The sequence below is a fragment of the Monodon monoceros genome, unplaced genomic scaffold, assembly GCF_005190385.1.
Source record: "Monodon monoceros isolate NGI ecotype Baffin Bay Population unplaced genomic scaffold, NGI_Narwhal_1 Super_Scaffold_14, whole genome shotgun sequence".
NCBI classification, from domain to species: Eukaryota; Metazoa; Chordata; class Mammalia; order Artiodactyla; family Monodontidae; genus Monodon; species Monodon monoceros.
Genome location: NW_021703770.1, coordinates 53,478,964 through 53,506,655, shown reverse-complemented (window position 1 = coordinate 53,506,655; position 27,692 = coordinate 53,478,964). Strand labels below are relative to the sequence as shown.

The 27,692-nt window shown below is 39.9% G+C and overlaps 1 protein-coding gene across 1 annotated transcript in view; it reads left to right on the top strand.

Moving 5' to 3' along the window:
• Positions 1 to 22,221, top strand: part of STMN2 (stathmin 2) — a 53,591-nt gene extending 31,370 nt beyond the window's left edge. The window contains exons 3-5 of the mRNA XM_029223187.1: positions 1,584 to 1,756; positions 12,420 to 12,611; positions 20,860 to 22,221. Coding sequence (XP_029079020.1) covers positions 1,584 to 1,756; positions 12,420 to 12,611; positions 20,860 to 20,919 — 425 coding nt within the window. The 3' untranslated portion in view covers positions 20,920 to 22,221. The remainder of the gene's footprint in view (positions 1 to 1,583; positions 1,757 to 12,419; positions 12,612 to 20,859) is intronic.
• The last annotated feature ends 5,471 nt before the right edge of the window (positions 22,222 to 27,692 follow it).

Below are 27,692 nucleotides of genomic sequence, written 5' to 3'. Positions count from 1 at the left end.
ACTTACTGAATTGATTTTGTCTATATGATCTGTTAGCATTCACAGATCTAAGTAAGTAAGGTCAGTTCCTGTTCACCTGGTGTCTTACCTGACCACAAACTGAAAGTGCACTAACCAGGCTGCTAAAAAAACGTTAATGGAAGCTAATTTATAATTCTTCTCTGCTCTGCTCTAGTCAGAACTAGCCTGGAGACCTGGCCAGCTTGGTTGCCACAACTTTTAAGAGACATTAATAAATTAGTGAGCCCTGTGAGGTTAGGGAGTGATGCAGTAACAAATATCTAGAAACCGTATCACTTTAGGACACTTAGGATGCTTTAGATTGGGGAAAAATTTGAAATGGAAAATCATAACTATTTTCAAATACTATTGTGATGCACAACAGAGACTGGCCTGACTTTGGGTGGGTTCAGAGGACAAAACAAGGACTGGGGGGCCGAAATGAGAGGGGTGTAGTCTGGGGTTCAAAATAAAAAACACTCATCTAAAAGTTAGAGCTGTCCAATGAACTTTTAAAAATCAGTATATTTTACTAAGCTGTAAGTTGTGTAATTACACTAATATCCTAGCAGGTGCTAGCTATCACTCTATTTTATATTATAAATGATATTACTTTACATTATAAATTATTATTTTACATTATAATTTATTACATTATAAATTATATTACGCATTTTCAGGTTTCTGCCCATTTAATTACTATGCATATTATACAGCTATTGAGTTTAAATAGTTTTAAAATGTACAGAGTGTATAAATTAGATAAGCAGATGTTGCCCCCTCCCTCCCCTACTACAATGCCTCTTCCCCCGGTTCCTGTCTACAGCTGAGGGATGATGAAGAAGGACATTCTAAGTAGCAACAAAGTAGAAGCAAAGAGATTACCATGGTACCCTGTCTTATTGTCTTCATTAGACTATAAGCACCTTGAAGACAGGGACCCCCATCACAGTGTCCTCCCCAGAGTGGACATTACACTGCTTGATGACTTAGATCAACAGACACACTGAAGGGCAAAACAGGAACCAGCAGGATGCTTTGCACATGAGCCTTGACTGCTGCAGGTATTTCCAACCATTCAGGGAGCTACATCGGTTCCAACACAGCTCCTGTGATTTCTAACCACAGGATTAGGTGTGAGAACTGGAGGACTTTGTTATTTTCCTCATTATGTAATCTGAAAGTGTTTCCAGCTATGCTAGTTTCCAAAACAATAAATAAATCTAAATCTGTGCTCCTTGGTTTTCATATGAAGCTCATATTTATTCAAAAGGAAAATAAAGTTAGTTTAAAATCGATTCAGGCTATTTTTTTCTGGGCACGCCTACCATGATTCAACTCCCTATGGACATTATTGAATTTCCCCACACTGTAAATATTTATCCAGTTAAAATATATCTATAATTATATGAAAGAAAGAGGTCTTATATGTTCAAACAATGTAGAGTAAATGATCATATGCAGCATTTTACTCATCTTTGCCAGAATAACAAGGCTACTTTTAATTGCCAGAATTCAAATTATTTTAGTAAACCCATGCCTGTGTTCTGTGTGCTTAGCCTTCTCAAATATTCATCTCTCAGATATGGAAGTGAAGCAAATCAACAAACGTGCCTCCGGCCAGGCTTTTGAGCTGATCTTAAAGCCACCATCTCCTATCTCAGAAGCCCCACGAACTTTAGCTTCTCCCAAGAAGAAAGATCTGTCCCTGGAGGAGATCCAGAAGAAACTGGAGGCTGCAGAGGAAAGAAGAAAGGTAACTTTTTTCATAGGTTTTTAAATTCTGCTCTCTCTTTTCCCTGCCTTCTCTCTCTCCTCTTCTCTCTCCCTTCCCCCCCCCAACCCCTCTGCTTTCACACACACACACACACACACACACACACACACACACACACACTTCCATCAGAAGTTCCAGGAGACAATGATGCCTGAACCTGCACATGTAGGTCTTCTAGACATAGATCCAGGCTACTTCAAGTAAAAACTGCTGCTTTGAGGCTAGTTAAAACCAAAGATCTCAGGCACTGAAAGAACTTCAGTGCCCTAGTGCCCTCCCTCCATCTTGGACCCATTTTGATAAAAGCCTCCCTGCCTTAGCCTATCCTTGCTATCAAGAAAGCACAGCCTTAGGTACCGTAACTCCAGGGGTTGTGGTGGAAAGAGGTGCCCAAGTGGTGAGTCCTTGCTCTCAGACTCTGCGTCCTGCCCCAAAGCATAGTACATGGTTTTCCTCGGAACTTGAAAGCACCAGATACTCCCTCTGAGATATTTCCTGCCCAGAAACGCTGTTCACCCCAGGGTAAGGGCCAGAAGCTTGCCCCTGTCCCCAAGGCCTCACTCCCTGTCCTTGAAGTTGGTTCTTCCAAGATCAGAACCCTCTCGGGAATATATGAGTATCTTCCTCTACCCATTTCTAAGCCTTGATGGCATTTTTTTCTTTTTTCCACTGGTCCTTGTTTGTATTAAAGAGCTTTTTCTGGGGCTTCCCTGGTGGCGCAGTGGTTGAGAGTCCGCCTGCCAATGCAGGGGACACGGGTTCGTGCCCCGGCCCGGGAAGATCCCACATGCCGCGGAGCGGCTGGGCCCGTGAGCCATGGCCGCTGGGCCTGCGCGTCCGGAGCCTGTGCTCCGCAACGGGAGAGGCCACAACGGTGAGGGGCCCGCGTACCGCAAAAAAAAAAAAAAGAGCTTTTTCTTACAGAGCTAAATCTTTAATTTTCCACAATCAGTTGAATAAGAGAAGCCAAGGGTATTAAAAATGGAGGGCATACAGAAATCCCTAAGACTGTATACATAGAGACAGAAGTTATGTCTGAATATGTGCGTATCAGCTGTGTGATTATGGGGGTACATCCCATTGAGACGCTCTTGATTAACCCAAATGGATTACTGCAGGTAATTCATTCCTATGTTGTATTTTCCACTGACTTTATCATGATATATGTTTAGAATCATGTAGTCCCTAAGAATATGCTCCACGCATGGTCTCATGATTTAAATGGAAACTCTGCATTTATAATAATTTTTAAGTTTTATTTAGATGTTTATAAAAAGTTAGCCAATACATTAAACACTTCTATGTTGGATACTTACAAAGAAAAGGAAAATAGTCCTTCTCCTAAAGACTGAATTCTCTAACAGGGAGTGCAGAACAAACCCAAATGTGTGTGTATGTATATGTGTTTATATATACCTACATGCACACACACACACACAAACACACTCACACATATGTACATACATAACTATAGCATCAAATAACAAGGCTCAGAGATTATAAATCCTAGATTAAGTTTTCTGAACCAAAAATACTTTTTGTTTTCATCTTTGTGGTTGGAAAATCTTCTTATATTGTGTAACTTTCTGATCACAATTTCAATTTTTACTCAGGTGAAGTTCTCTTTGCATCCAGTGAGTATTTCTTTACATATTATTTATTGTATTTGAACAATTACTGTTGTTATAAATTTGGATTTCAAAGGAAGGAAACTAAGCTACTAACCCAAGCAGACATACAGGAAGTTGCTTTAGAAATATTTATCATTTTTTTTGTTGTCATTTATAGCTTTCTTCTTATAGTAAAACTGAATTAACATATTCAGAGTTACAGTTCTTTGAGACTGTCGCCAACAAATATGAATAACTAACTACAACAGTAGAGAGCATGTTACAGTCAAGGTAATTAAAGTTCTCACCGAAGCATTGGCATCTTATAGCTAACAGCTGTAAGTAGAGGTCATAGGTTGACATATAGAGATGCCATGACTTGATTAGAAGTCAGTAACTGACCTGAAATTGAAAATTAAAGATGAAAATTCAACATCATAGTTCAGAATGTTGCTGGTATATTTAATTTGAAGGAAATTATTAAAAGAAAAAGAACACAGAGATGATCAAAATTAACCGGATGTTCTCATAAAATTCCCTGAGTTAACTAATTACTGATTCTGGTAAAATTCATGTACTCTGACAACAACAAGTTATCAACAATTACACATTTAAACCATTGAATTTAACTAGAAATTGGCCACGTGGCTAAAAGACATTTACAAATGTAATCATCCAGCATTGCGACACCCAGGAAAAATATTCTTTGGAGCCCTTTAAAATCAGTATTCCACCACATTTCTGCTCTTACTAAAATTTTCAAAAAAATGATTTTCAAAAAAATCATTATATAGATTATGTCCAGGTACTAGGGTTTTAATTAGAAGAAAATACAACTGATTAACAGAAAGTGACAGCTTAAGAAATCATTAATTGATTTTTTCTATTGGGTTGTACTGACTTAATTAGCACTCATTTGAAGAACTGTTAATTCTCTTTAAAGAGAATTCTTTAAATTCTTTAATTCTCTTTAAAGAGCCTTTAGCAAGTGCATATATCTCAGTAACTATCTAAGTGAGGACATGCATATAACCAAAACCCAACTCAACTAAATGAAGCAAAAAGAGGGTATGGGACTAAAATCCTCAGAGTGGTTACAGCTTCAAACACAGCTTGATCCAGGAGCTCAATATTTCTTTTTACATTTATCATTTATTTCTGCAACTAATTGGTCTCAATACCAAGGATTTTTTGTTTCAGTCAGTCCCAAATTATTTTTCTCACAAATTAGCAACTCCAGCAGAAAGAGAGCTTCTCTTTCCTAATAGTTCTAACAGAAGTCTTAGAATTGAGTCTCAGTGACCTGTGCCAGGTCACATGCTCAACCCAGTAAGATGGTAATAAATAAAGTAGGACAAAGAGAATTGGTAGTTCTGGGGCGAAAAGTGCTATTCATATGGGGTGGTCAGAAAAGCCCTCTTGAATATGAGAACATTTGAAAAGAAGCATGAAGATAGTGAGGGAAAACATTTGAAAAAAAGGCAAGAAGGTAAGGAGTGAGCCATGGGACTCTTCTCTGGGGGACAGAGTTTGAAGTAAAGAGAATAGCAAGTGCAAAGGCCCTGAGGTAGGAGTATGCTAGGACTACTCGAGAGATAACACAGAGGGCAGTATGGTGGGAGCAGAAGGAGCAAGGGGAGACTGAGGTAGGAACTGAGGTTAGAGGTAGCATTTTTAAGGACACTAACTTCAAATGAAAAAGAAGTTCATTGGGAAGATGAAACCATTTCACTCCTTGTGAATCACAGCCTCTGTTCAAAGAAATATCTGCTTTAAAAAGCTGGGTGACTAGAAAAATAATAGTGTTAGATAAATAGAGAAGACATGAAAGTGTGCTAGATGTAGAGAATGGTTCCAGAACTAAGGATACCCAGAGGTGAGAGTGCAGAAAGTGTGTTTTCAGGGCAGTGGGTAGACCAGTAGTTTGGGCTAGTGGCCTTGGGTAGGGAGTTGGAGAGTAGTGAGGTGAGATTGTGGAGGGCCTTCAATGCCAGGTTAGGTATTCAAACTCCATTTTATCTAAGAAATGAGGAGTGACTAAAGGCTTTCAAAAATACTCAGATGTCCAACCTAGCCGAGTGACCGGCAGCACTTATATTGCCCTGGTTCCATTTCCTTTCCTACAAGCTAAAAGTTTGTAAAGATTCCGCCTACCAAACATAATACATTTAAATACGTATTAATCAATTCCTTTTGTCATGGTTATAATCAAAGCATCTATAACTGCCAATTACTATTTCTGATTATCATAAAATAAGCATTCTCTCACTGAATTAACATAATTCTAACTCAAAGTAAGGATTAAGATAGACACAGAGGTATTTCACAGAGGTGAAATATGACTCCTGATAGGGCTTTTAAAACAAAAAGGTTATGAGACCCCTCCCGTCCATTAGTACCCTTGAAAGACTTGCTTCTGGGACCTGAATTTAGAGATCATGTCTGGGAAACAGTGACCTACCTCGGCCGTGCTGCTGGAGCCTGCTGGATCTAGAGCTGGAGGGCTGCCACTGACTCATCTCCGTGTGGACTCCAATTCACTTTGTGTTCGATGTTTTGGCAGTTTCCCCAATTCCTCACTCCATCTGTTGATACTATTGCAGCACTGACCATCTGATCACTACGTTAAATGCTCCTCCCTTAGGCTCCTTTGAACCAGAATTAATGCTCCATTGATCAGTTGGTAGAAGATTATTATAAAAGGAATAAGTCCTTTTCCTGATGTTTTTCTTCCTTCTTTGATTATCTCTGAGAATCAGTATTCACCTCCATGAGACCACATTACCTCATGAGGTCAGATTTGAAGCTCATTATTTGAAATTAAAGTTTCCATACAGCAGCTTACCCATGTGGATGAAATGATATGAACTCTTCGGTTATCCATCCATCTATCCATCTATCCACTTATTCATTCAACAAGCATTTATTTAGTGAGAGGCAGCAGAACTAAGCTAACCATACATTCCAGTTGGCCCAGGACAACCCCAGCTTATTCCTACTGTTTGGTTATCATTATTATCTCAATCTCATAAGTATCCCAGTTTGGACAATAAATTATGTGATATGGCAAGACAAGCACAGTGTTTAAGAGCATCTTTAAAAGCATAGTGGTTAAGAACACATGGTTAAGAGAATGCCTGTGATCAAAGTCTGGTTTCGCCACTTAATAGCTGTGTGACCTTGGGCAAGTCCCTAATCTCACTATGTCTTATTTTATCCATCTGTAAAATGAGACTAACAATAGGACCTACATCCTGGAGTTATGGTGAGAATTAAAAGAGTTATTCCATATCACAAGCACTGTGAAAGTGTCAGCTATTATTGTGTAAAAACACATCCAATTCCAACCTCACAGAGATGATGATCTAGCAAACTCATGATTTTATAAAGAAAGCTTCTCATTAACACAGATGCTGAAATGTTACTGTATAATACATTTCATAAATATTTTTAAACATTATAAAATATTAGTTATCAAATTACAAAGGTGGTTTGATAGGTAACAGATATATAAATAGTTCAGCCCAACTAAAAGTGGCTTGAAAAAATTAGTATTATAAAAAAAATGATGAAAACTTAAGGAATTGAATGATATTGATAAAATCTCATGCTAAAATCAATTAAATTAAAAAGAAAGTTATTCAAACCACTCCAGTAAACTATAATTGGCATACTGACAATACTGGCACAATCAACTCCAAAGTCATCGAACCTCCGAAAGAAATCTGTGTTGCTTATTTTTAATAATATGGCCTCGAAGTGGACCATTTGTCACCAAACATGATAGAGTTACCTTTTCCATTTGTCAGCATCTCACATTGTAGATGGCAACTAAAGTCGAATCCAGTAAAAGAGGGGTGGTTTGTATAGCAATGATTATGAGCTAAAGTGCTGGATTATTCACAATTCAACATTCAGGAAGCGTTCTGCTCCTTAGAGAATGTGACATATGGTCCACAGACTCTTCCCGTGTGTGAAGAGCACCCCCGTGATTCTTTTCCTAGGAGTTAACCACAGTAAATGCACTACAGACTCTGGCAGAAGGACTCATTCTAAAGGTGTTTAGATTTCACTCATTTTAAATTTCTTATTATACTTCTGATTCTTCAACACAAAGTGAATTTTAAACCCTTTTGTTTTACATAATTATACTCAATCATCATATTTAACAAGGCTTTATTTGTGACTTTAGCTGGGTTAATAATGTATTTTCATTGTTAACAGTAAAGCAAATAATTAGAGACACATCATCTAACCTACTACCGTAAAAGCACTTAGGTACTAGGAGATCTAGCGTCAGATAAATGGTTCTAGAAGACAAGAAATACATCCAAATGATGAAAAGGGACAAGAAATAGAGAGGTATGGGGACCTTCCGGCAGTCTAGTGGTTAAGACTTCACCTTCCAACACAGGGTGCGGGTTCGACCCCTGGTCAGGGAGCTAAGATCCCACATGCCTCGCGGCCAAAAAACCAAAACGTAAAACAGAAGCAATATTGTAACAAATTCAATAAAGACTTTAAAAATGGTCCATATCAAAAAAAATACTTTAAAAAAAATAGAGGTAGAAACGTGTATACTTCAGAACACATAGAAATAAAAACTAGCACTATCTAAAATATAGTCTTAAATCTCCTCTGTGTACACAAAGTAAAATGAGTTTTATTATACCACTTAACTCAAATTTATCTTCCATTTCATTGTACAGTAATTAAATGCTTATACTCAGTAATATAAGAAATGGTAATGAACCTCTTTGGAAAATTATATAAAGTGTTCCTAAATGTACAATAATTCTTCTCACCATCTCATTATTTTTCCCTTCACGTATGTCTCTTGTAATTATTTCAGTGATACTGAGTTCAGTGTGAGGAAATTTATGCCTAGAATAGGTGTTCACCATCCTTGTGGCTCCGCTATTACAATAGCAAGATGGAGATGATCTTCATCTTCCAGAACATCATGCTGGATGTCTTAGCTCTATAAATACTTTGCCTTGACATTCGCATTATACCTGCATCATGCCCTCATTTTCTATTTCCGCATTTCAGTGACCTTCAACATTAGGTACATGCTATTCAGAAATGCTCCTCCATGGTCAGATCCTTTTCCCTTAAACAATTTAGTTTTAACAACGTTTAGCAAATCCCACCTCTCCAGCCTCCCTATAAGTCAATCAAGATTCCTTTCTGCTAATCTGCCCAAACAAGGAATAAAGTAAGAATACCTATTCGACCACGTAGCAAAAACTTTACTCCAATTGAAATGAAGGAAAATGCTTCTACTTTTATATATCACATCCTCACACTCATTTTCTGTTTTAAGGCAGTTTTCTGGACAAAATACTTATTTGCTTATTGATAGAAATATTAGAATCAGGACCAGTGAGGCTGTGACTGGGGGGATTAAAGCTGTATTCATAGAATCAATTTCTCCCCAGGAACAAAGTTAGAGGTTATAGGTGGTGATATCTGGAGGCCAGGCTATGTAAGAAGGAAGAAGAATTATGACTCTCTGCCTCAGTGGAGTTCCAGAGACCCTAGGAACTGAGGTCAAAGCCCTCAGGGCTGTTAGCTCCATGGAAGAATTTAAGAGTTGAGTACGTATGAGGAAAAATCAAAACAGGGAGGCAGACGTATTTTCTTGGTGAGGAATTCTTTCCATAATCAACTTCTCATCCTGTATTTTTTTTCCATGGACTTGAGCTTTAAATATTTGAAACATATATAATTATTAGATCCTACTAATGCATGAGTTGAGGCAATGGTGGTTATAACAATCCCTACCAGTGCGTAAGGAAAGGCTCCATGGAGTGGCCCTGAAGGGTGGCCTGGCCCAGTTAGGCAGGTCTTCATCATTGAGCAGCAGCCTCACGTGAGAACGTTCTGTACTGCCTTCTGTTTCTGTTTCACCCCATTAATTGTGCTAAAGGAATGCACTTGACACCTAGGCTGGGTAATCTCATTTAGCCCCAGTGGCTGCAAAAGTACTAATGCCATTAATTGAGGCATTTCGAACTGAGCCAAATGCCACACTCCACAAATGCAATAGGCCTCCCTCCTTTCGTGATTATGGGCCCCCGAGGGAGTCTGTGTTCACACAGACCAAATGTGTCCCACCAAGGCAAGAGATCTGAAAAGGAATGTATTGCTCTATTACCCTTTCAATGCCAAGGCCTTCCCTTCTCAATCCTATTCCCCTGCTGTCTCCCGACTGGTTTCGGCTCTTTCACAAAAGAAAATTAAGAGCACAAATATAAACATCAAGTTACAACACGATTTCACAAAGTGCCAAAGTTAATTTGAGCATCTGAAAATTAAAAACGACGCAGTTGCTTCTGGATAACTATCCACGGTAACTCTGCGAGAAAGGGCCACAGAAAAATCCAGGTAGATCCTATCCAGGGCAGTGCTGGAAGCACTGATCTATGGGAGAAAGAGGAGGGGAAAGGGACTTACTAACATACGGAGCAGAAAGTTCATGTATCTACTGGCTTCAGCAGCCTTGGCTGATGGACCATGTCGTACAGAGGAATACAATCTAAAAGCACTGCTATAGAGGATTTTGAAAAATTTTGTTTTGCTTTAATTTGATTGATTTGGTGTTCTTTGGTTTCCTGAAGCTGCCCCATCGTTTTCTGCCCATTACAAGAGACACCTAAGGCCCCAATCTTATCCATAATTCTTGGACACATTGCACTCTTGTTTTGTGATAACCCAGACTTCTCTCCCTCAAAAAGTTTTCTGGACTTAGGTTACGTAAATTGAATTGAACTTTCTGAAATGAAAGATCAAAGTCATTTCCTCTTACTTCTTTGTGGTGCTTCCTTAACCGTGAAAATTCTTAGCCGTACAGCCCCATTCAGTGTACGTGTGCCGGTGGAGAGGACGGAGTTAAGGAAGGGCTGACTGTCACCAACCACGAGGACACCTGAATCTACTCACCGTCAATACCAAAAGGAATGTGAACAGATATCCTGCACACGTGAGATAACCAAGATTCTACATCTGAGCTTAGGTGTAGCAGGAGGTTCAATTGCCGTCCTCTCCTGTCACAAGTGTTTCGAGTTTTCCTTTCAATAATAATGGCTGCCGTTTGCTCAGTACTAACTTCCTCCATATTAGACGCTGTGCTGAATCCCTAGCAAACCTTATTTCATTTGATGCTGACAAACAGTCCTATGAGATAGCTACTATCTTTATGCATATGCCAAAAAAAGAATTTCGTGAAGACTTTGCTCAGAGAGAAACTTTAAACACTCACACACCTTTTGTCAGTCTCTTTCCCTGTGTCACGATTCAGTAGTCCCGGTAGCAGTAGATAAGCAAAATCCATGTAGGATGTTTTACCAATAGCCCCACCTAGAGGCAGGAGGATGAATAAACTAGAAAATATTTTTTCATGTTTTTTCCAGAAAGGCTCCATTTGATCTTGAACTTACTTTGTGTTAACATTTTATCATTTTTCATAGTAGATTTTTTGCAAGCTATAACAAAGCAAGAATGAAATGGGTCCATTAAAGATGTCAGTGAAACGATTACGGGGTTAAAACAAGAAGTGGGGCTGGTTCCCAGAACTGTCTGTTTAATCTCCAGTGAGTCACTAGACATATTCCTGATAAACTTCAGAATAACCACATCAACAAAGACTCTTAAGGCTGTCTGATTTTACCATTCCTGTAGAATTTTATCTAAAGAAAAGTTTCTTTCCCTGTCAGATTTCGTATTGTTTATACATCACAATCTCTCCAGTAAGGGCCCACGACCACTGCCATCAACTGAAATATCTTCCTATTAATGTTTTTAATGGTAACCAATATTTAGCCCATGAAATGTTTGTTTGATCTACCATTGTTTAGATATTCACATTTACAATGAATCCTCTGAAGCCTCACCTCGGAGGACCAGCTGATCCCAAGGAATTACCCAGGAACTATGGATGTGTAATAATTTAGTCTTAAACCTAGATAGTTCAGTATTGGGTAAGACTGCTCTTAGCTGCATAATTGGAGGAGAAGGTGAATGTGGAAAGATGTTAATATATCCAGGGTCATTGACACAGTTAGCACTTAAACACAGACCTGACGCCAAAGCGCATGCCAGTGTATTTTTCAAAAAGTAGGCTGTGAACTGCCTGCATTACAATCACTAGGGCTGCTTATCAAAAATATAGCTTCCTGGTCTTACCAAAGAACTGCAGAGTCAGAATCCCGTGGGTGGATACCGGGCCTCGGCATAATTATCAAGCACCCCTCTGACTGTTAACATAAAGAACCGTATAGCCTCCTGATGCTGCAGGAGAATTACGGTGTGCAAAAATGTGTGGGACGTGCAGGAGTGGGGTACACAGGTTTCTGACGTTTCTTCTGTAATCACTGAGCAATCACAGGGTTTCACAGGTGACCCAGGTGGCCTTGGCATATTCAAGATGGGGCCGGAAAAGGACTTTCTGTTGTCTGTGGCCATATGGAGATGGAGTTTGCACTGTTCCCAAAGTCTCCTAAGAGAATTTGGTGCATGGAAAAAAAGAAGAGCAGAGGTGGGCATGGAATAAAATGAGAAAGTGGATTTAACAATTTGGGGAAAGTTGAAAGGCTCATTGCACAGCCCAGCCTACAACTGATCAAAAACAATGAGGCAGGAAAAAGATGGGAACGTGCCCCAATCCTCACCTATTTTCCTCAGGCTTCCATGGATGTTGCCATCAGGTGATTAATTACAGCATTCCCTGTGGCATAAATGCTTAGCAGCAACCTACGAAAACAAAAACTCTTCCAGGAGGGTAAAATGCTTCTTCTTCTAAAACAATCTGTCCGAAAAACTCACAGCTGAAAATTCAGCTCACTACATTTCCCCACTCAGCACATTCTATAGAGAATTCTAAGGCATGCAGATAAGCAGGGAATTGACAACAGTGCTCAAGGCTAGAAGTACTATTCATTTGAAAAGAATGCTGTCTTGAATCAGTGGACCATTATTCCACCAGGTTTGTGTCTGGGTGATTCTAAGATGGATATGTTTTTCTTCCCCAGTCTCAGGAGGCTCAGGTGCTGAAACAATTGGCAGAGAAGCGGGAACACGAGCGAGAGGTCCTCCAGAAGGCTTTGGAGGAGAACAACAACTTCAGCAAAATGGCAGAGGAGAAGCTGATCCTGAAGATGGAACAAATTAAGGAAAACCGTGAGGCTAATCTAGCTGCTATTATTGAACGTCTGCAGGAAAAGGTAATCATAGCAGAGTCCTGAGCAGATGCACACATTCGTATGCAACACAGCCAGATGAACTCTCAAATGCCCAGGCACCAGAGACTTAATCAGTCTCTGCTAATTAGGTGCTAAGGCACCTAACCCCCTGGGCAGGGTTTCCCGGGGTAGCATGGCCTTAGTGGGCACTGCAACATGGTTGAAGAATGAGAGTAGGACTTAAAGCTGGAATTCTGTCAGATTTTCCAGTGGTGAATAGTTTGAGGGAGGCTGATTCCTGCTTTTCAAATGTATAACAGACTTCGGTACAAATCTTAGGAACCCATCTACTGGAAAAATATTAAATTGGAAATATTAAATATTTCATACAATCAGTAATAAAAGACAATAATATATAGTAAAATAATAAATTTAATATGTAGCCTAATAATTAATATTAAATATGTAAAGGTTTTGTCAAAATATATTTGGACATATTTCCATACATTTGGAAAAACATATTCGTCAGAAAAGGACAGAATATTTACGAACAGCGGAAAACCCATTCTCTCCATGTAGGAAAATCTACACTAAAAGCTAGTAGGGGAACTTCATTTACTCAATTTCCTGGTGCCTTTCTTCTCACCAACCTGAACATATAACTATTCCCATCAGTCAGGATGAACAGCCCCGGAAATCCTCTAGAAATTGTTCTCTCAGAACCACTGTATCTTTTACTCAGGATAATTGTGAATCAACCTTCATCTCTCATCCTAGGCCCTAAAAAAATAAAAGCAAATGGCATTGCTAGGAATGGGGCATGCTGATTTTATTCCAGGATTGGCAATTAGACCTTTAATATCCAGTGCAAGATTTATATCAATCCAAGTGGTGGGATGAATTGGGAGATTGGGATTGACTTATGTACGCTGATATGTATAAAATAGATAACTAATTAGAACCTGCTTATAAAAAAATAAAATAAAATTTAAAAAAAATTAAATTAAATTTAAAAAAGACATATCAATCCAAGGCTATCCAGGAGCATTACTGTTTTTTAAAATTACACATAGTCAAACACACAGCAGATCCTTCTTGATTTCAGTTGTAAAATAGTTCATAAAATTTGCATATTTAACTATTATTTCCAGAAGTGCTGGATTTTAACGGGCAATTTATTTCTCTCTGTGTATTTTTCTTCACCCACCCCTCTGGCCAGCTCCTTTTTTCTCTCTTCTCACTCTCACCCAGAATTGGTCTCCTCCCTTCATGCATACATACTTGCATACACACTTGCATGTCTACATACAGGCATACATACGTACATACATGCATACATACAGTTTGTCCTGGAAATAATCAACCTGTGGAATGCTTAATATTCCTGGCATCAAGCTGCAGAATCTCCAGGGGTGGGACCCAGGCATCCATATATTTTTTTAAGTCTCCAGATGATTCCAGTATGCAGTCAGGTTTGAGAACTAGCGGTTTGTAGCTTTTTCTGATGTAAATCTCAGCTGACAGCATTTTATCCTGTGCTGAGTGATGCAGCCCACATCATTTTTAGGGCCACATTTTCCCTGGTATTCCATAGCTAAAGAGACACTTTTCAAATCTAATAGAATCTTTGACCAGTGACAGCCAAGATCTGTTATCTTCTCAGTAAAGTGGAGATACTCCTTAGAGCATACTAACTTTACTTCCATTTGATGTATTTTAAGTACATTGTAGTTTTTTGTTGACATATGGTATATGTGTTTGTATGTACTAAAACTACTATGCTTCTTCCTAAAATAAGACAAAGTTAGTTTTTTATTTTGATTTTTTCTGAATGAAATTACTGCAATGAAGTTATAAATTAAAAAGAGGATCAATAATAATCATTATGCTGAAAGTGCATGAAACTGCCGATATAACATAAGCTTTTCTGGAATCTCCCACGTCAAAAGATGGTTATTACTGAAATGACATCTATTAGTGAGATAGTCATGAGGCGACCACACTAAGTGCCCACCATTTTGACAGCCCTCACTGGCCCTACCGATTAGCCAAGAGATGTGATACAATTCCACGTGAGCGTTTGCAGCAATCTGCCTACCACCCAGCCCTCAGTCTCCCTCCTTCTCAATTAATCGAATTGAGCATTTGAGCAGAGCATGTCCCTCGATGGTGGCTACGATGGTATCCTCAGTGTAATTCACTGATGAATTCCCACAGACCTCTCAGAGTCCCAGCCATGTTAGTACAAAGCCTTTAGATAAGACTGAAAGCCTAAAGCAAAATCAATCCCGTTTGCACTTTAGAACTTACTGAAGAGCTCTTTAAAATGAGAGCTTCTGATGTAGCTGTCTGGGGCGGAACCCAGAGATCAGCATTTTTAAAGCTTACCCATAAGCACTCATATTTAGCCAGGGTTGAAAAGCACTGAGCTAAAGCCTTCTTAAATATGTTTTGTTATGTTGTCATAAATGATATTTAAATCTTTTTGATTTTTTGTTCTGTAAACATGTTCTTTCTTCCTTCAACAATAATGTTACACTCTTTTTTTAACATATATTACTATTCATTTCTTGAATAAATGAGCACCTATAAAAATATAAAAACACTAACATGTGAGTAGTATGTGGGCAGGTACTGTGTCTATATTGTTCACCACTGAACACACAGTGCCTAGAATGTGGAAGAACTCAACAAATATTTTTGAATACATACATACATACATACATACTTCAGCTCATGATCTCTCTTTTCTCTCTATTCTATTCCCAGGATTCCTCATGCCTCTCACAATTTCTACTATCTCCTATATGAGAACATATCCTATGATTATTAGTTTATTAATCATTCGGTTAATAATTATTAATGATAATAAATGTAGTTGTGATGATGATACATTTACTGAACACATGACACATATTAGCTTTGTGCTCAGTACAATTTTGAATGTTACACTGTTTCTAAATTTCCGTTTCTGTTTCCTTAGCACTTCATCTCAACACTCCAACTTATCATATAGAAAAGAATCAAATGAAGAGGGTGTGAGCAAAAAGATGCCTGTGCCACAAAGACCTGTATTAGTCTGACCTGTTTCAGTCACTCAAATTGAGTGACATGAATAGTCATGCTCAGGGCTCAAAATTGTAGTCTATGACTACACTGCGGATTATGACTGACCCTGCAGTAAAATTAAAAATGTTCTATTCTTGGAGTTTCTATTTCTAAAAAATAGAAAGAGACAGACAGAGAGAGAGAGGCAACACCTATTCTCGCCATACAGAAAGGATAAGAGACACGTTCTCCTTCCCCCACGTGTGCTTCTTCCCCTAACCCACTAGACAGTATCCCACAGAAAATCCACCACCTGACCCATTTGGAACCCTGGGTCGTAGCAGCTCTCTTGTCAAACCCAACCAGGAACTGTAGTGAATAGCTAGTTTTGAAAAATCAGTTAAAGCATGTATAATCATTTTGACCATAGATACATTCATTAAACATATAACTTTAACATCAAACATTTAAATGTACTTCTAATTACACCCTTTGAATGTGGACCAGGACCTGTCTGAGAAATGGCTCAGTAAATTGAAGTTCCATGTCCTTCTTTTTCCTTGTGTTAGCCACACCTATATCACATTAGCTATGATTTACAGTTTCCTTTTTTTTTTAATTGCGTGAAGGCTAAAGACATAGGCAAAATAATCTGGATATAGAAAGGATAAAAAATGTTTTTTCTTCAGGGAGTAACATTCTGTGATTCTTTTTCTAAGAGATGATTTTGATGATATATAACCCTTTAGACAGAGATTTCAACCATTATCAATTTCCGTCTGTTGTAACCTTTCATGCTTCTCATCTGACTTTTTTTTCTTTATCATTCTGATTCACGAATGCTACTTGTGTAACTATTTCCTATGGAATATGTCTGATAAATGAAAAATGAAAGGGAAAAGAGGATTAAACTAGGTTTCACTGATTTCTCACTGTAGGCCAGGCATTTGACACATACTATGGAATTTAATCCAAACTACAGCCCTAGAAGGAAATACTGTTATCATTCCCATTTCGCATCTAAGGAACCTGGTCCTTAGAGAGGTTAAGCCATTTGGCCAAGATCACAAAGCTAAGCAGATCGCAGAGTCTCGGTTTGAACCCATGTCTTTTTGACTCCAAACTTTTATACTAAGCTAAAGTTTTAACTTTGGCCATCCTAAAACACTGCACAGTAAGCAGACTTGGCAGTGGCATTGGATGTTGATAATGCTCCCATGACCAACATCCTCTTCATGTATGAAAATGTGCTTTCCTGCACTCCTGACTCACTCCTGACCCCTCTTTTGCATTGCAAGCTCATAGTTATTAGCAAAAAGAAGGATTCTGATGACGTTGAATCTCATCTTGCATTTAAATACTCATATAATAGGATTTCATGGATTGGAATTGATACCCTAGGTCATCTAGTTCAAGTCTTTTGTTTAGATTTGATACCTAGTGAGGTGAAGGGGATATTTAAAGGTAAAGTAAAAGAAAGACCTCATATTTCTTCGCTTCCAGTACAGAAATCTCTCTAATCAGATTTTCTCCAAGAATCAGAATTTTTTCCTAAAACCATCTCTTACACATTTTTGCATATCAAAAGAATAGTTGCATACAAGTGCTTAAGCACTATTATATTGATGGGATCGAGGGGGTAAGTTGTAGAGAACACTGTAAATTTAGATCTGCTTCACTCTGTCTAACCCGGCATGTCTGACAGTGCCTGGCAAATATTAGAAGCTCAATAATGAAATGAATATTATCAAAGAATAGACTTGACCTCTTGATGCACTTTCTCAGAGCATCACAACTTCCTCAGTAACCTCTTACTCAAGGTCTGACAATTGCCAACATTTTGCTGATTAAAAAAAAAACAGACTATGTTGAAAATTACACGCCCCCTGCCTATCTGCCTTTGATTCTCCCACATTTTTATACGAAATCACATTACAATTTTGAGTATATATTTGATGATTTGAATGTAAGGTTTTCAAATAATAGATTTACTAGAATGCCTGAAAATAAACAATATTTTTCCCAGAAGCTCAGCATTTATTTAAATTTCCTTTTTTTTTTCATGTTATCTCAAGCTCACAGATTATATTTCTTCTTTCCTATGGCAAAATCCATTTCTTTGCAACTAATTTTGAGCTGAATAAGAAGTGTGCTCCAAAGTAGCCTAATAATACTGATTATAATCTTTCCTGTTATATTATAAATTTGAGTTTATATGAATCTTTAGACTTGAGGCTGGTTTTCTTCCTAACATAGTGATGGTCTGGGCTTCCTCTCAATTTTTGTCAGAGCTCAGGTCTTACTAATTAGTTTCTTTCTGTATGAGAAAAAGATTTTATGGCATCTTTTTCCTCACCATAACAGAACAAAAAGAAAGAAGAGTCAGCTGCATTCATCCTAGTTCCCCTGTGACATTTCCAGACAGGACATGATTTCTCTATACATGCTTTTTCCCTCTTCTCTTCATGGCTTTTGAATACAGACAAAAAGCTCATTTAAACCAATTAAATAAAGTTGCTTTTAAACTCTTTCTCTAGAATCAACTTCCTGTTTACTCTAACTCTGTATCTTTGAAGGAAATGTAGGGCTGTACATGCCTTTCTCTCCCAGAACCTACATTTGAAAAGACATATTTTTCCATACAACTATAAAATTTTCTCCTCACGTTCACATTGAGGCTATATAGCAGTGGTTGAATGGGGGCTGTATAGCCAGACTCCCTGGGTTGGAGTCTCAGATTTGCTGCTTCTTAGTTTTGTGATCTTGGGCAAGTGACTTAGCCTTTCTGTGCCTCAGTTTCTTCATCTGTATAATGGGCACCAGAATAGAGCCTCCATCACAGGATTGTTTCGAGGATCAAGGGAATTAATACAGGTAAAATCTGTACCTGTGCAGAACTGGTACATATTAAGTGCCTAATAAATGCTTAGTATTATAAGGAATCTATAAGCAGAGACTACTTGAGATTAATAGAGCTTAATGATAAGATTTACTTTATAGCTGGTCAAGATCATTGCCTCTGAACTAAAGGAATCTATAGAGCAGCAGTCCCCAACATTTTGGCACCAGGGACTGGTTTCGTGGAACACAATTTTTCCATGGACCCGGGGCGGGTGGAGAATGGTTTTGGGATGATTCGAGTGCATTACATTTATTGTGCACTTTATTTCTATTATTATTACATTGTAATATATAATGAAATAATTATACAACTCACCATAATGCAGAATCAGTGGGAGCCCTGAACTTGTTTTCCTGCAACTAGATGGTTCCATCTGGGGGTGATGGGAGACAGTGACACCCGAAGTGTGTTGCTTATGTCCAGTCTACTCTGTAAGATGCAGCTTAATTGTCACTTGCCACTCACTCATAGGGTTTTGATATGAGTCTGCAAGCAGTTGATTTATTATGGTCTCTGTGCAGTTAAACCTCTCTGCTAATGATAATCTGTATTTGCAGTAGCTGCCGAGTGCTAGCATCACCGCCTCAGCTCCAACTCAGATCATCAGGCATTAGATTCTCATATGGAGCGCACAACCTAGATCCCTCGCATGCGCAGTTCACAGTAGGGTTCGCGCTCCTGTGAGAATTTAATGCCGTCGCTGATGTGACAGAAGGCAGAGCTCAGGCGGTAACTCAAGCCATGGGGAGCGGCTGTAAATACAGATGAAGCTTCGCTCGCTCGCTCGCTCGCTCGCCGCTCACTTCCTGCTGTGCAGCCCGGTTCCTAACAGGCCACGGACCAGTACTTGTCTGTGGCCTGGGGGTTGGGGACCCCTGCTATAGAGCCACAAGAAATTTCTGGAGCTGCAGGGGAGTAAAGTAGCAATATAAATAATATTCTAAATAGAAAAATAAATAATACTAATAACAATTAATATTTTAAAAATTCAATTTCAATTTAACACCCACTTATTTATCACCTGTGATAGGCAAGACCATGTGCTTATAATCATCCAAGGCAGAGCTGTGTACTAAAAATAGAATTCCACCTTTCCTATCAGTTCCCTTCTCAGAGAGTTTAGTTCCCAAATCAAGTTTAGTGCCCCAGATCCTCATGTAAATAAACATCTATTGATCATGCACTATGTGCAAGAGAACCTGCTGGGCCCTGCAAGTGCAACAAAAGTGAGAAAATGCAGCCCTGGCCCTCAGCGAGCTTCTGAGTAAGCATCTGCCTAAGAGAGCTGATGAGATAAGAACAGAAATGACCAAAGCACAAGTTAGAATAAAACGGCTGCCACATAAAAAGGGAAGATTAATGCAGGTTTTCAAATGGAAAGTGAGATAGTTTTCAGTCTCATGAAAGTCTTCACGGAGAAAGAGACAACCGCTACAGGGATTAAAGAGTCTGTTTACTATCCTGGTGGTTGGAACTGGAAGGCTTGGAATCTCCAGCATTGAAAAGTGCAGGAAAAGACAATTCCGGGGCTTCCCTGGTGGCGCAGTGGTTGAGAGTCCGCCTGCCGATGCAGGGGACACAGGTTCGTGCCCCGGTCTGGGAAGATCCCACATGCCGCGGAGTGGCTGGGCCCGTGAGCCATGGCCGCTGAGCCTGCGCGTCCGGATCCTGTGCTCCGCAACGGGAGAGGCCACGACAATGAGAGGCCCGCGTACCGCAAAAAAAAAAAAACCAAAAAAAGACAATTCCGTTAAACCGAGAAATCAAGCAGGCGTAGGAGAAGGGTGGAGGGTAAGACTGGAGAGGTCATTTGGACTCAAGTTTTGAAAGCCCTTGACTAAGGGGTGAAGAATTTAGGAAGTATACAAAAAGTCTTTTTCCTGCATCTCATCCTCCCAAAGTGTCCACTGGCAATTATAAATCCCTTAAAATGTTAGGGAAAAGGAAAAACACCGTTCAAAATGATAGAGAAGACAGGATGATACTTTATTTGCTATTCTCTGGATTTATACAGTAGTCCTAATAGTCAAAATTCTCTTAATCAAAAAAAATTTTTTTTAATTCTCTTAATCATATGATCTTTTGTTCATCATTTTAATCAAATAAAATTTGATAAAAATTTTTTTAGACACTATTAGTCTTCTATGATCTTCTGTAATGTGACCCTTATTGCATTCCACGTTTTCCTTTCTTTGAAATGAGAACATTTCCTAAAGGTAGGCGCTAAAGGGGGTTACTTCCAGTCAAGCGCATAGCAGCCAAATTAGTGGGCGGGCCCTCCTAATTCTCTGTGGACCAGGCGAGGCTCCTGATGTCTCGTCTCCCTTCGGTGTTTTTCAGGAGAGGCATGCTGCGGAGGTGCGCAGGAACAAGGAACTGCAGGTCGAACTGTCTGGCTGAAGCGACGGAGGGTATGGCACGCCCCACCATTAGTAAATCCCCCTGCCTATATTATAATGGATCATGCGATATCAGTATGGGAAATGTATGACATGGTTTAAAAAGAACTCATTATAAAAAACAAAAAACAGAATCAAAAATAAAAAAAAAAATCAATGCGGTCTCTTTGCAGAATGTTTTGCTTGATGTTTAAAAAATACCTTGGATCTTATTTTGTAAATACTTACATTTTTGTTAAAAAATACAAGTATTGCATTATGCAAGTTATTTCATAATCTTACATGTCCTGTAACAGGCTTTTGATGTTGTGTCTTTCCACTCAAATGAATTTGCTAGGTCTGTTCTTTTTGAAGCTCCCCATGTCTGACTCCATTCCCTGCCCTTTTCATTCCAACAGAAAAATGAGGTCAATAGACAGTCTTTGGTGCTAGAAACCCACCATTGCCTACTGACCTAGACAGCTTGGTAATCTCTGAACTTGACTGAGACCATACCTAGATCACAGGTATTACAACTCCACACAAATCACCACATTTGTCCGCTCATAATCTACTAACTGCCTAAGAACTACAAAACCAGGCTAAGAAAAACCACTACTCGTAGCATTTACTTCTGCTTCTACTGGATTATGTGCTACAAATGTGCTTTGGCTTTAGAAAGGGATGGATGAAAAAGACAGATCTGAGATCAATCTGGGTAGAAGCAAAAAGCTGAACCTTTTAAAGTGCTGAACACAGATCCTAACCCAGATGGTTCAAGCAGCCGTGAAATCGCTTTTCATGAAGTGGGCTTATTCTCTAGTTTAAGTTCTTTTGATGGAATGAATTAATGTGTCAGGTGGCTTATTTGTGGATGCCATGATTGATGATGTTCATTTTAAGCTCTTACCTATAGTACAAGTACATGATGCTACTGAATATTTTTCCACTTGGAAACTGTGAGCTGATTGTTGCATTCAAACACACACGCAAACAAAATCAAAAACACTGCGGACTTTCACTTAAGCTGGTCTTTCTTCCCCAGTGTGAGGCAATCCTGCCTACTTAAAAAAATCTTTATATATATTACTCCATCTATGAGGGCTGACGCAGTCAAGGGGGCTAGGCAGGGCGTTTGTGCCAACTGAGAGAATCAACAGATACCCACCATAAGTACCTATCGCAGTTTTGAAGTCGTTTCTCCCCCAACTCCCAACTCCCGAAGGTTGCTGCCTGCATATTTACTCTTCATTAGTGCTATTTTCCTGTATGTCATTGTGAGCAAGCTGTGATTAATAAAGAATTGGAGTTCTGTGAACTAATACAGGTTTGGTCTGTTCTCTTGCCCCTCCGTGTGTCAGACCCTGGAGTTCAGATTTTAAAAGGGTAGCCGTTGCATTAGGCAGTCTCAGAAGCAAAGACAGTAATTAGAGTTTGAAGGAAACCAGGGCCCTGCTGATTCACTTCCCTTCTGGAGCAGCAGGAAGCATCACTTTTCTCTCTCCCTCTGACAGTCCAACACAGCAGGAGAGGGCTTCAATCTGTTCCCCTTAAAAAACATTCAAAATTGAAGGAGATACCACAGGTTTAGACTGATAATTCTGCAGGAGAGAGCCCTTCTCAAAGAGCTTGGAAGCTTCCTGGCACCGCCTCACGTTCTCCCACGCGGCCACAGGACACCTTCCCCAGCCTGTTAAAATGTGATTTCCCTGCCATACTGCCGAATTTTGCACTGCCAATAAACACACTGCACACACGGACACAGCGGGGGCGTGTCAATGACCCAGATGGATACTGCAGGACCAAAGGAACCACATCCAGTTTTAGCAGAAAACCATAAATAATTGAAACCACACAGACTTATGAATAAACAAACTGAGCTATTGTCCATAGGAGTGCTAACAAGCCAAGTTTAAGGTGGAGGCCACCTGGTCCCTATCTTGAATATCCTTTATTTGTGGGCATCTAACACTGCAACCATTGATACACATCCTTAAAAACATGAATTCCATGATCTTCCTTTCAGAAGTCAATCAGAGCTTCTGATTAGCATAAAATAAACTATACTTTCGCACTGCTTTTTATGTTGCTTAATTCAGTAAACATTACTTGAAGGGCTTCCACTGGGCCAGAACCTGTGATTAAGCCCTGGATTTCCTCAGGATTACGTTTAAATTGCGTATATGACTTTGAAATGTTCTTTAAAGAAAACTCACATAATCCCATTGATTTGAAGATTCACCCTCCTCTCATCTCTTCTACTCTCAAAAATGTGTGAAACAGTGGAGGACTGATAAATGTTATCCTCCTCCCTGGATCAGGCACCAGACTTTACAACACTTGCACTGATAGCCGTACTCTAACCCTCCCATCAGCCCTCCCACTGAGGGAGAGAATGAGAAGGGAGACACGGCACCCTTGACTTTAGCAAGCAATCACCTCTTGCACTCCCAGGCTGGACAGGACAACGGTCCTTGACTTCTAATCAGGCAATTTGCTGAAAACTGCTAAGGCAAACACAGAGCCTAAAGCAAAACTAACATCCTCAAGCTCCCCCAAATTATCCGGGATCATCTTAGATTCCCCTCTGTTCCCACTGCCCACCTCCAAGTGACCATCAGGCAGCACTGATTTGACTTCCAAGTTGCCCCTCATTCCTTGCTTTCCTGCTTTCATAACCACTGCCCTAATTTGGATGCTATCAGACTCTTACCGGAGCCAACTGAGAAGTCTCTTCCGTGCCAGTCTACAGCCTCCTCTACGCACTGATCGGGTCCCTCCCACATTCTACTACCACCTCCCCTTTACCAGCAGAATAAAATCTGCACTTCTTTACATGACATTAAATTGTCCCCAACACACCTCTCTTTTCTCAAGAATGTCATTTTCCTTAGACACCAAACCATGCATCCTGACATACCAATGACATGAAATGTCTGGCCTCCATGCATATGCTGTACTCTCTGTCTAGAATTATCTTCACTACAATGTCAGTCACAAGAGCCTAGCTTGCTCTGTAATAAAACCCCCCAAAATCTCAGTGAAATAAAACCACAAAAGTTTATTTCCTTCTCCCGCTGTACATGTCCAACATGAGTCACAGTGGACGCTGCTCTGTTTCACTGCTCACTCTGGGGCCAAAGGCCTACAAGGACCGCCTCTATCTGGAACATCGCTGGCCACCGTAGAAGAGGAAAAATGTAAACATGGCCAATCACGTGCTGGCTCTCTTAAAGCTTCCTCCCAGAAGTAGCACAAGTTATATTTCATTGGTCAAAGAAAGTGGTACAACCACATTTGATTCCAAACGATCAGGAAAAGTTCCATCCCATCATAAGCCCAGAAGGAGGAAAGCCAGAAATATTTGGTAAGCAGCACCGATGACTACCACCCTACTGGTCACCAAATAGCAGGCTGACTCTCCTCCCTATGTGTAAAGTACACTCACACTGTTCCTAAGATATAAAATCCCCAAGTGCCACTTGTCCATGACATCAAGCTCAATGTCCAGGATCTCGGTGGTACACAGTACTCTTTGCGACAGATATGGATGTGAGTCCTCCTGACAAGAGACAAATAAATTTAAAATGCAAGTTATCTTCCCTAACATATTCAATATACGGTGGTGAAATGAGGACAGATAAATCACAATAAACAAGCTTGTTCTAAGGGGGAACAATAGGGAATACATGGCATTCACTGAAGATAGAAATTCTGGTGACCCATTGGCCAGTAATTATGAGGGTCCTCCTTTGGGATAGGGAACGTTCCTTGCTTCTGTCTCTATTCTACTCCCAGAGAGGGACTCCCCGCTCCATGGCTCTTGGCTCTGTCAACTAAGCAGATCTTCCTGTTCCTTTATTCTCCTTGGGGCATTGGAGAATACGCCCTCCATGGAACCTTAGCAGCTCCTTGCCATCTTGCTGCCCACCAAACTTGTAGATCCAAGACTCATTATGTTTTTACTATCATACCCTCACATATTAGTCCTCAACCTGGCAAGAAATAGATGGCATATTATAAAGGGGTAAATGAAGTATATTTAATGAAGATTCTTTTATGAGGATGTGGACAGATTAAAAGAAACCAACAAACGATGGTGAAGGACCTAGTGTGTACCACCCAGAGAGAAGCCATTTCCACCTGTGGCCTATAGATCCAAGAGAAAGTTGTAGCTGTAGAAGAAGGCTGTCTGATCAGGGGCTATGACCTTAAAGAGAGGAATTCAGCCTCTAACAGATGCAACCGGCAAGGAGGGATCCACAGAATAGAGCAGCTTTCTTCTCTTACTCTTCCATCTGTAGCCCAGGACTCGCAGTGGCCAAATCCAACAAGAAACCAGATGGCAAGGGAGCCCAGGTGAGGCAGTGTGTAGAAGTCAGTCTCTGGGGCTGAGTAGGATGAAGAAAGGCAGAAAGAGAATCTGGAAGGACAGAGTATATGGCAACCTGTAGTACAGACCGCCGACAGAATTAGAGAACAGTGCTCATGACAACTAGGATACCTTCCATTTTTTTGTCATTAGTGCTATTCACTAAATATTTCTGACTTCTTTTTTTCTGGGATTGATTGCTTCCCTGACACTTCTAGTTAGGAGTGGTTGTGTAATTCCCTTTGCTCAGTGCACGTTGTGCGGGAGTAACCTCTGCCCCTTCCAGGTGGAAAACTTAAGAGGAAATGCACAATTCACCAGGCCCGATTCCCCCCTGCTACCATGACCTGGAAGAAGAAAACAGAGCTCAGCCCCCATCTGTGAGAGACATGTATCAGGAATGGGGTAAACTCTTTTTGTTTTATGCCCGTGAGCTCTGAGATTGTTATTCACTAATAACTATTAATGAATTGAAATTCTTTTTACCATCACACACCGTAACTTTTAGCCAACCACATCATCCCCAGTCTGAAATTGAATGTTTCAACAGCTTTCAAGTGGCTTACGTATTTTCAGTTCATTTGAGTCTTAAATGGCAAAGAAACCATTTAACACTATGATATTGGGAAGGGGGCCTGACCTAACCAACTGAGCTATTTATCTCAAATATGAAAAGGCAAATTGAATTTTTTCATTGGTTTATTTTGAACTATAGTCACCCGCATTGTTTTAAAAGATAAGAGAAAAAACGTTTAAGACCTTATACAAATTCTAGCATACAAAAATCTTCACATACATACTTGTGCCAACTACCTCTAAACGTTGTTTTCCTAACACACACATTCCCATGACTTGAGGCTTCAGTAGACACTTTTGTGTCTGAAAGGAAGTAATACGTTTGACTAACCTGACACAGCATGGAATATTGTGAAGGATTCCATTTCAATTAATGGGGACTCCCAGAAAGTCTTTTAAAAACTGCTTGTGATGTTTCCTAAATACTAGTTAAATAAATGTATCAATTCAATTCTGTAGGCTACATGACAGACACTGAGCTAGACTACATGTTATATGCAATGGCACATACAATCATTGAAATGATCCTCTTTCTCTCTCTTTTTTTTTTTGGCCACACTTCACGGCATGTGGGATTTTAGTTCCCCAACCAGGGATCAAACCTGTGCCCCCTGCAATGTAAGCGTGGAGTCCTAACCACTGTACCACCAGGGAAGTCCCCCCTCCCTCTTTTTTGAGTCACATTCATCTCTTCTCTGTCCCTCACCTCCCACCAGCGGGGTCATCTCGTATGGAGGGGCAAAGATGTGTTGGAAGCCAAACTTCAATCCAACGGGGCCTCTCTACTAACTGTCAGGTTAGCATTAAGCACTCAGGTCTCTGAAGAAAAAAAAAAAAAAAAATGCTATCTTCTATCCTATTCCAATCCTATTGTCATTTTTTTTTTCTACCCATCTTAGTCAAGCTTCTAGAACCTGTTTCTCTTCTTTCACCTCCCAAGCACCTTTCAACCTACCACCATCTGCCTTCTGCTCTCACCTCTCCAGTGAAACTGCTTTCACCACTGCCAATGGCCCCTTTGCTACTAAACTCCCAGTCTGGCCAAATACTACTCAGGATCAGCTCCAGTCCCTTCCTTCCCTACTGACGCCCCAATAGGCTGGTGAGCCGCACCGCCTATGTGCTCCCAAAGCACCCTGTGCAAAATAGGGTAGTGGTCAAGGGCATGGGCTCTGGAGATTAAGGTCCCTAGCTCTCTGACCCTGAGCAAGTTGTTTATCTTCTTTAAATGTCCTTACCGGGAAGCTGGGGATGATCTCATAGTCAACACCTACATTTGACTGAATCATTGTCTCAGCTCTTCACTCGACTGCAGGACCTCTCACTGGAGAAGACAGAGTATATTTCCCCACCCACTGATGTTGGGCCTGACTACACATCAGACCTTGGCCAATGGAATAATACTGGATTTGCTATGAGTCAAGGCTTTAACCGAGCAGGGGCTTGCCAGCTTATACTTCTATGATCCGTCATGGAAACATGTCCTGGAGGAGCTGTCGTAAACAAGGAGAATGTGGAGGCACGTGAGCAGACCCGAACGCAGTCAAAAGCCTGGAGCCAAGCCCAGCTGACCAACAGTCTGAAACAGAAAAAAATATATATATATATGCAAGAAAAGTAAATATTTATGGTCATGAGCCACTGAGGTTTGAAATGGTTTGAAACACAGCATTGTTATGAGATGATTAATGTAGTGTCTGAGAAGACTGCTGACAAGATTCAATGAGCTAATGTAAAGGATCTTTACACAGCACCTGGTGCATAGTAAATATTCCATAATTATCATTAACATATATCCCACTATATTATAATTTGTTTGCTTAGCTGTTTCTCTCATTTAACCATAA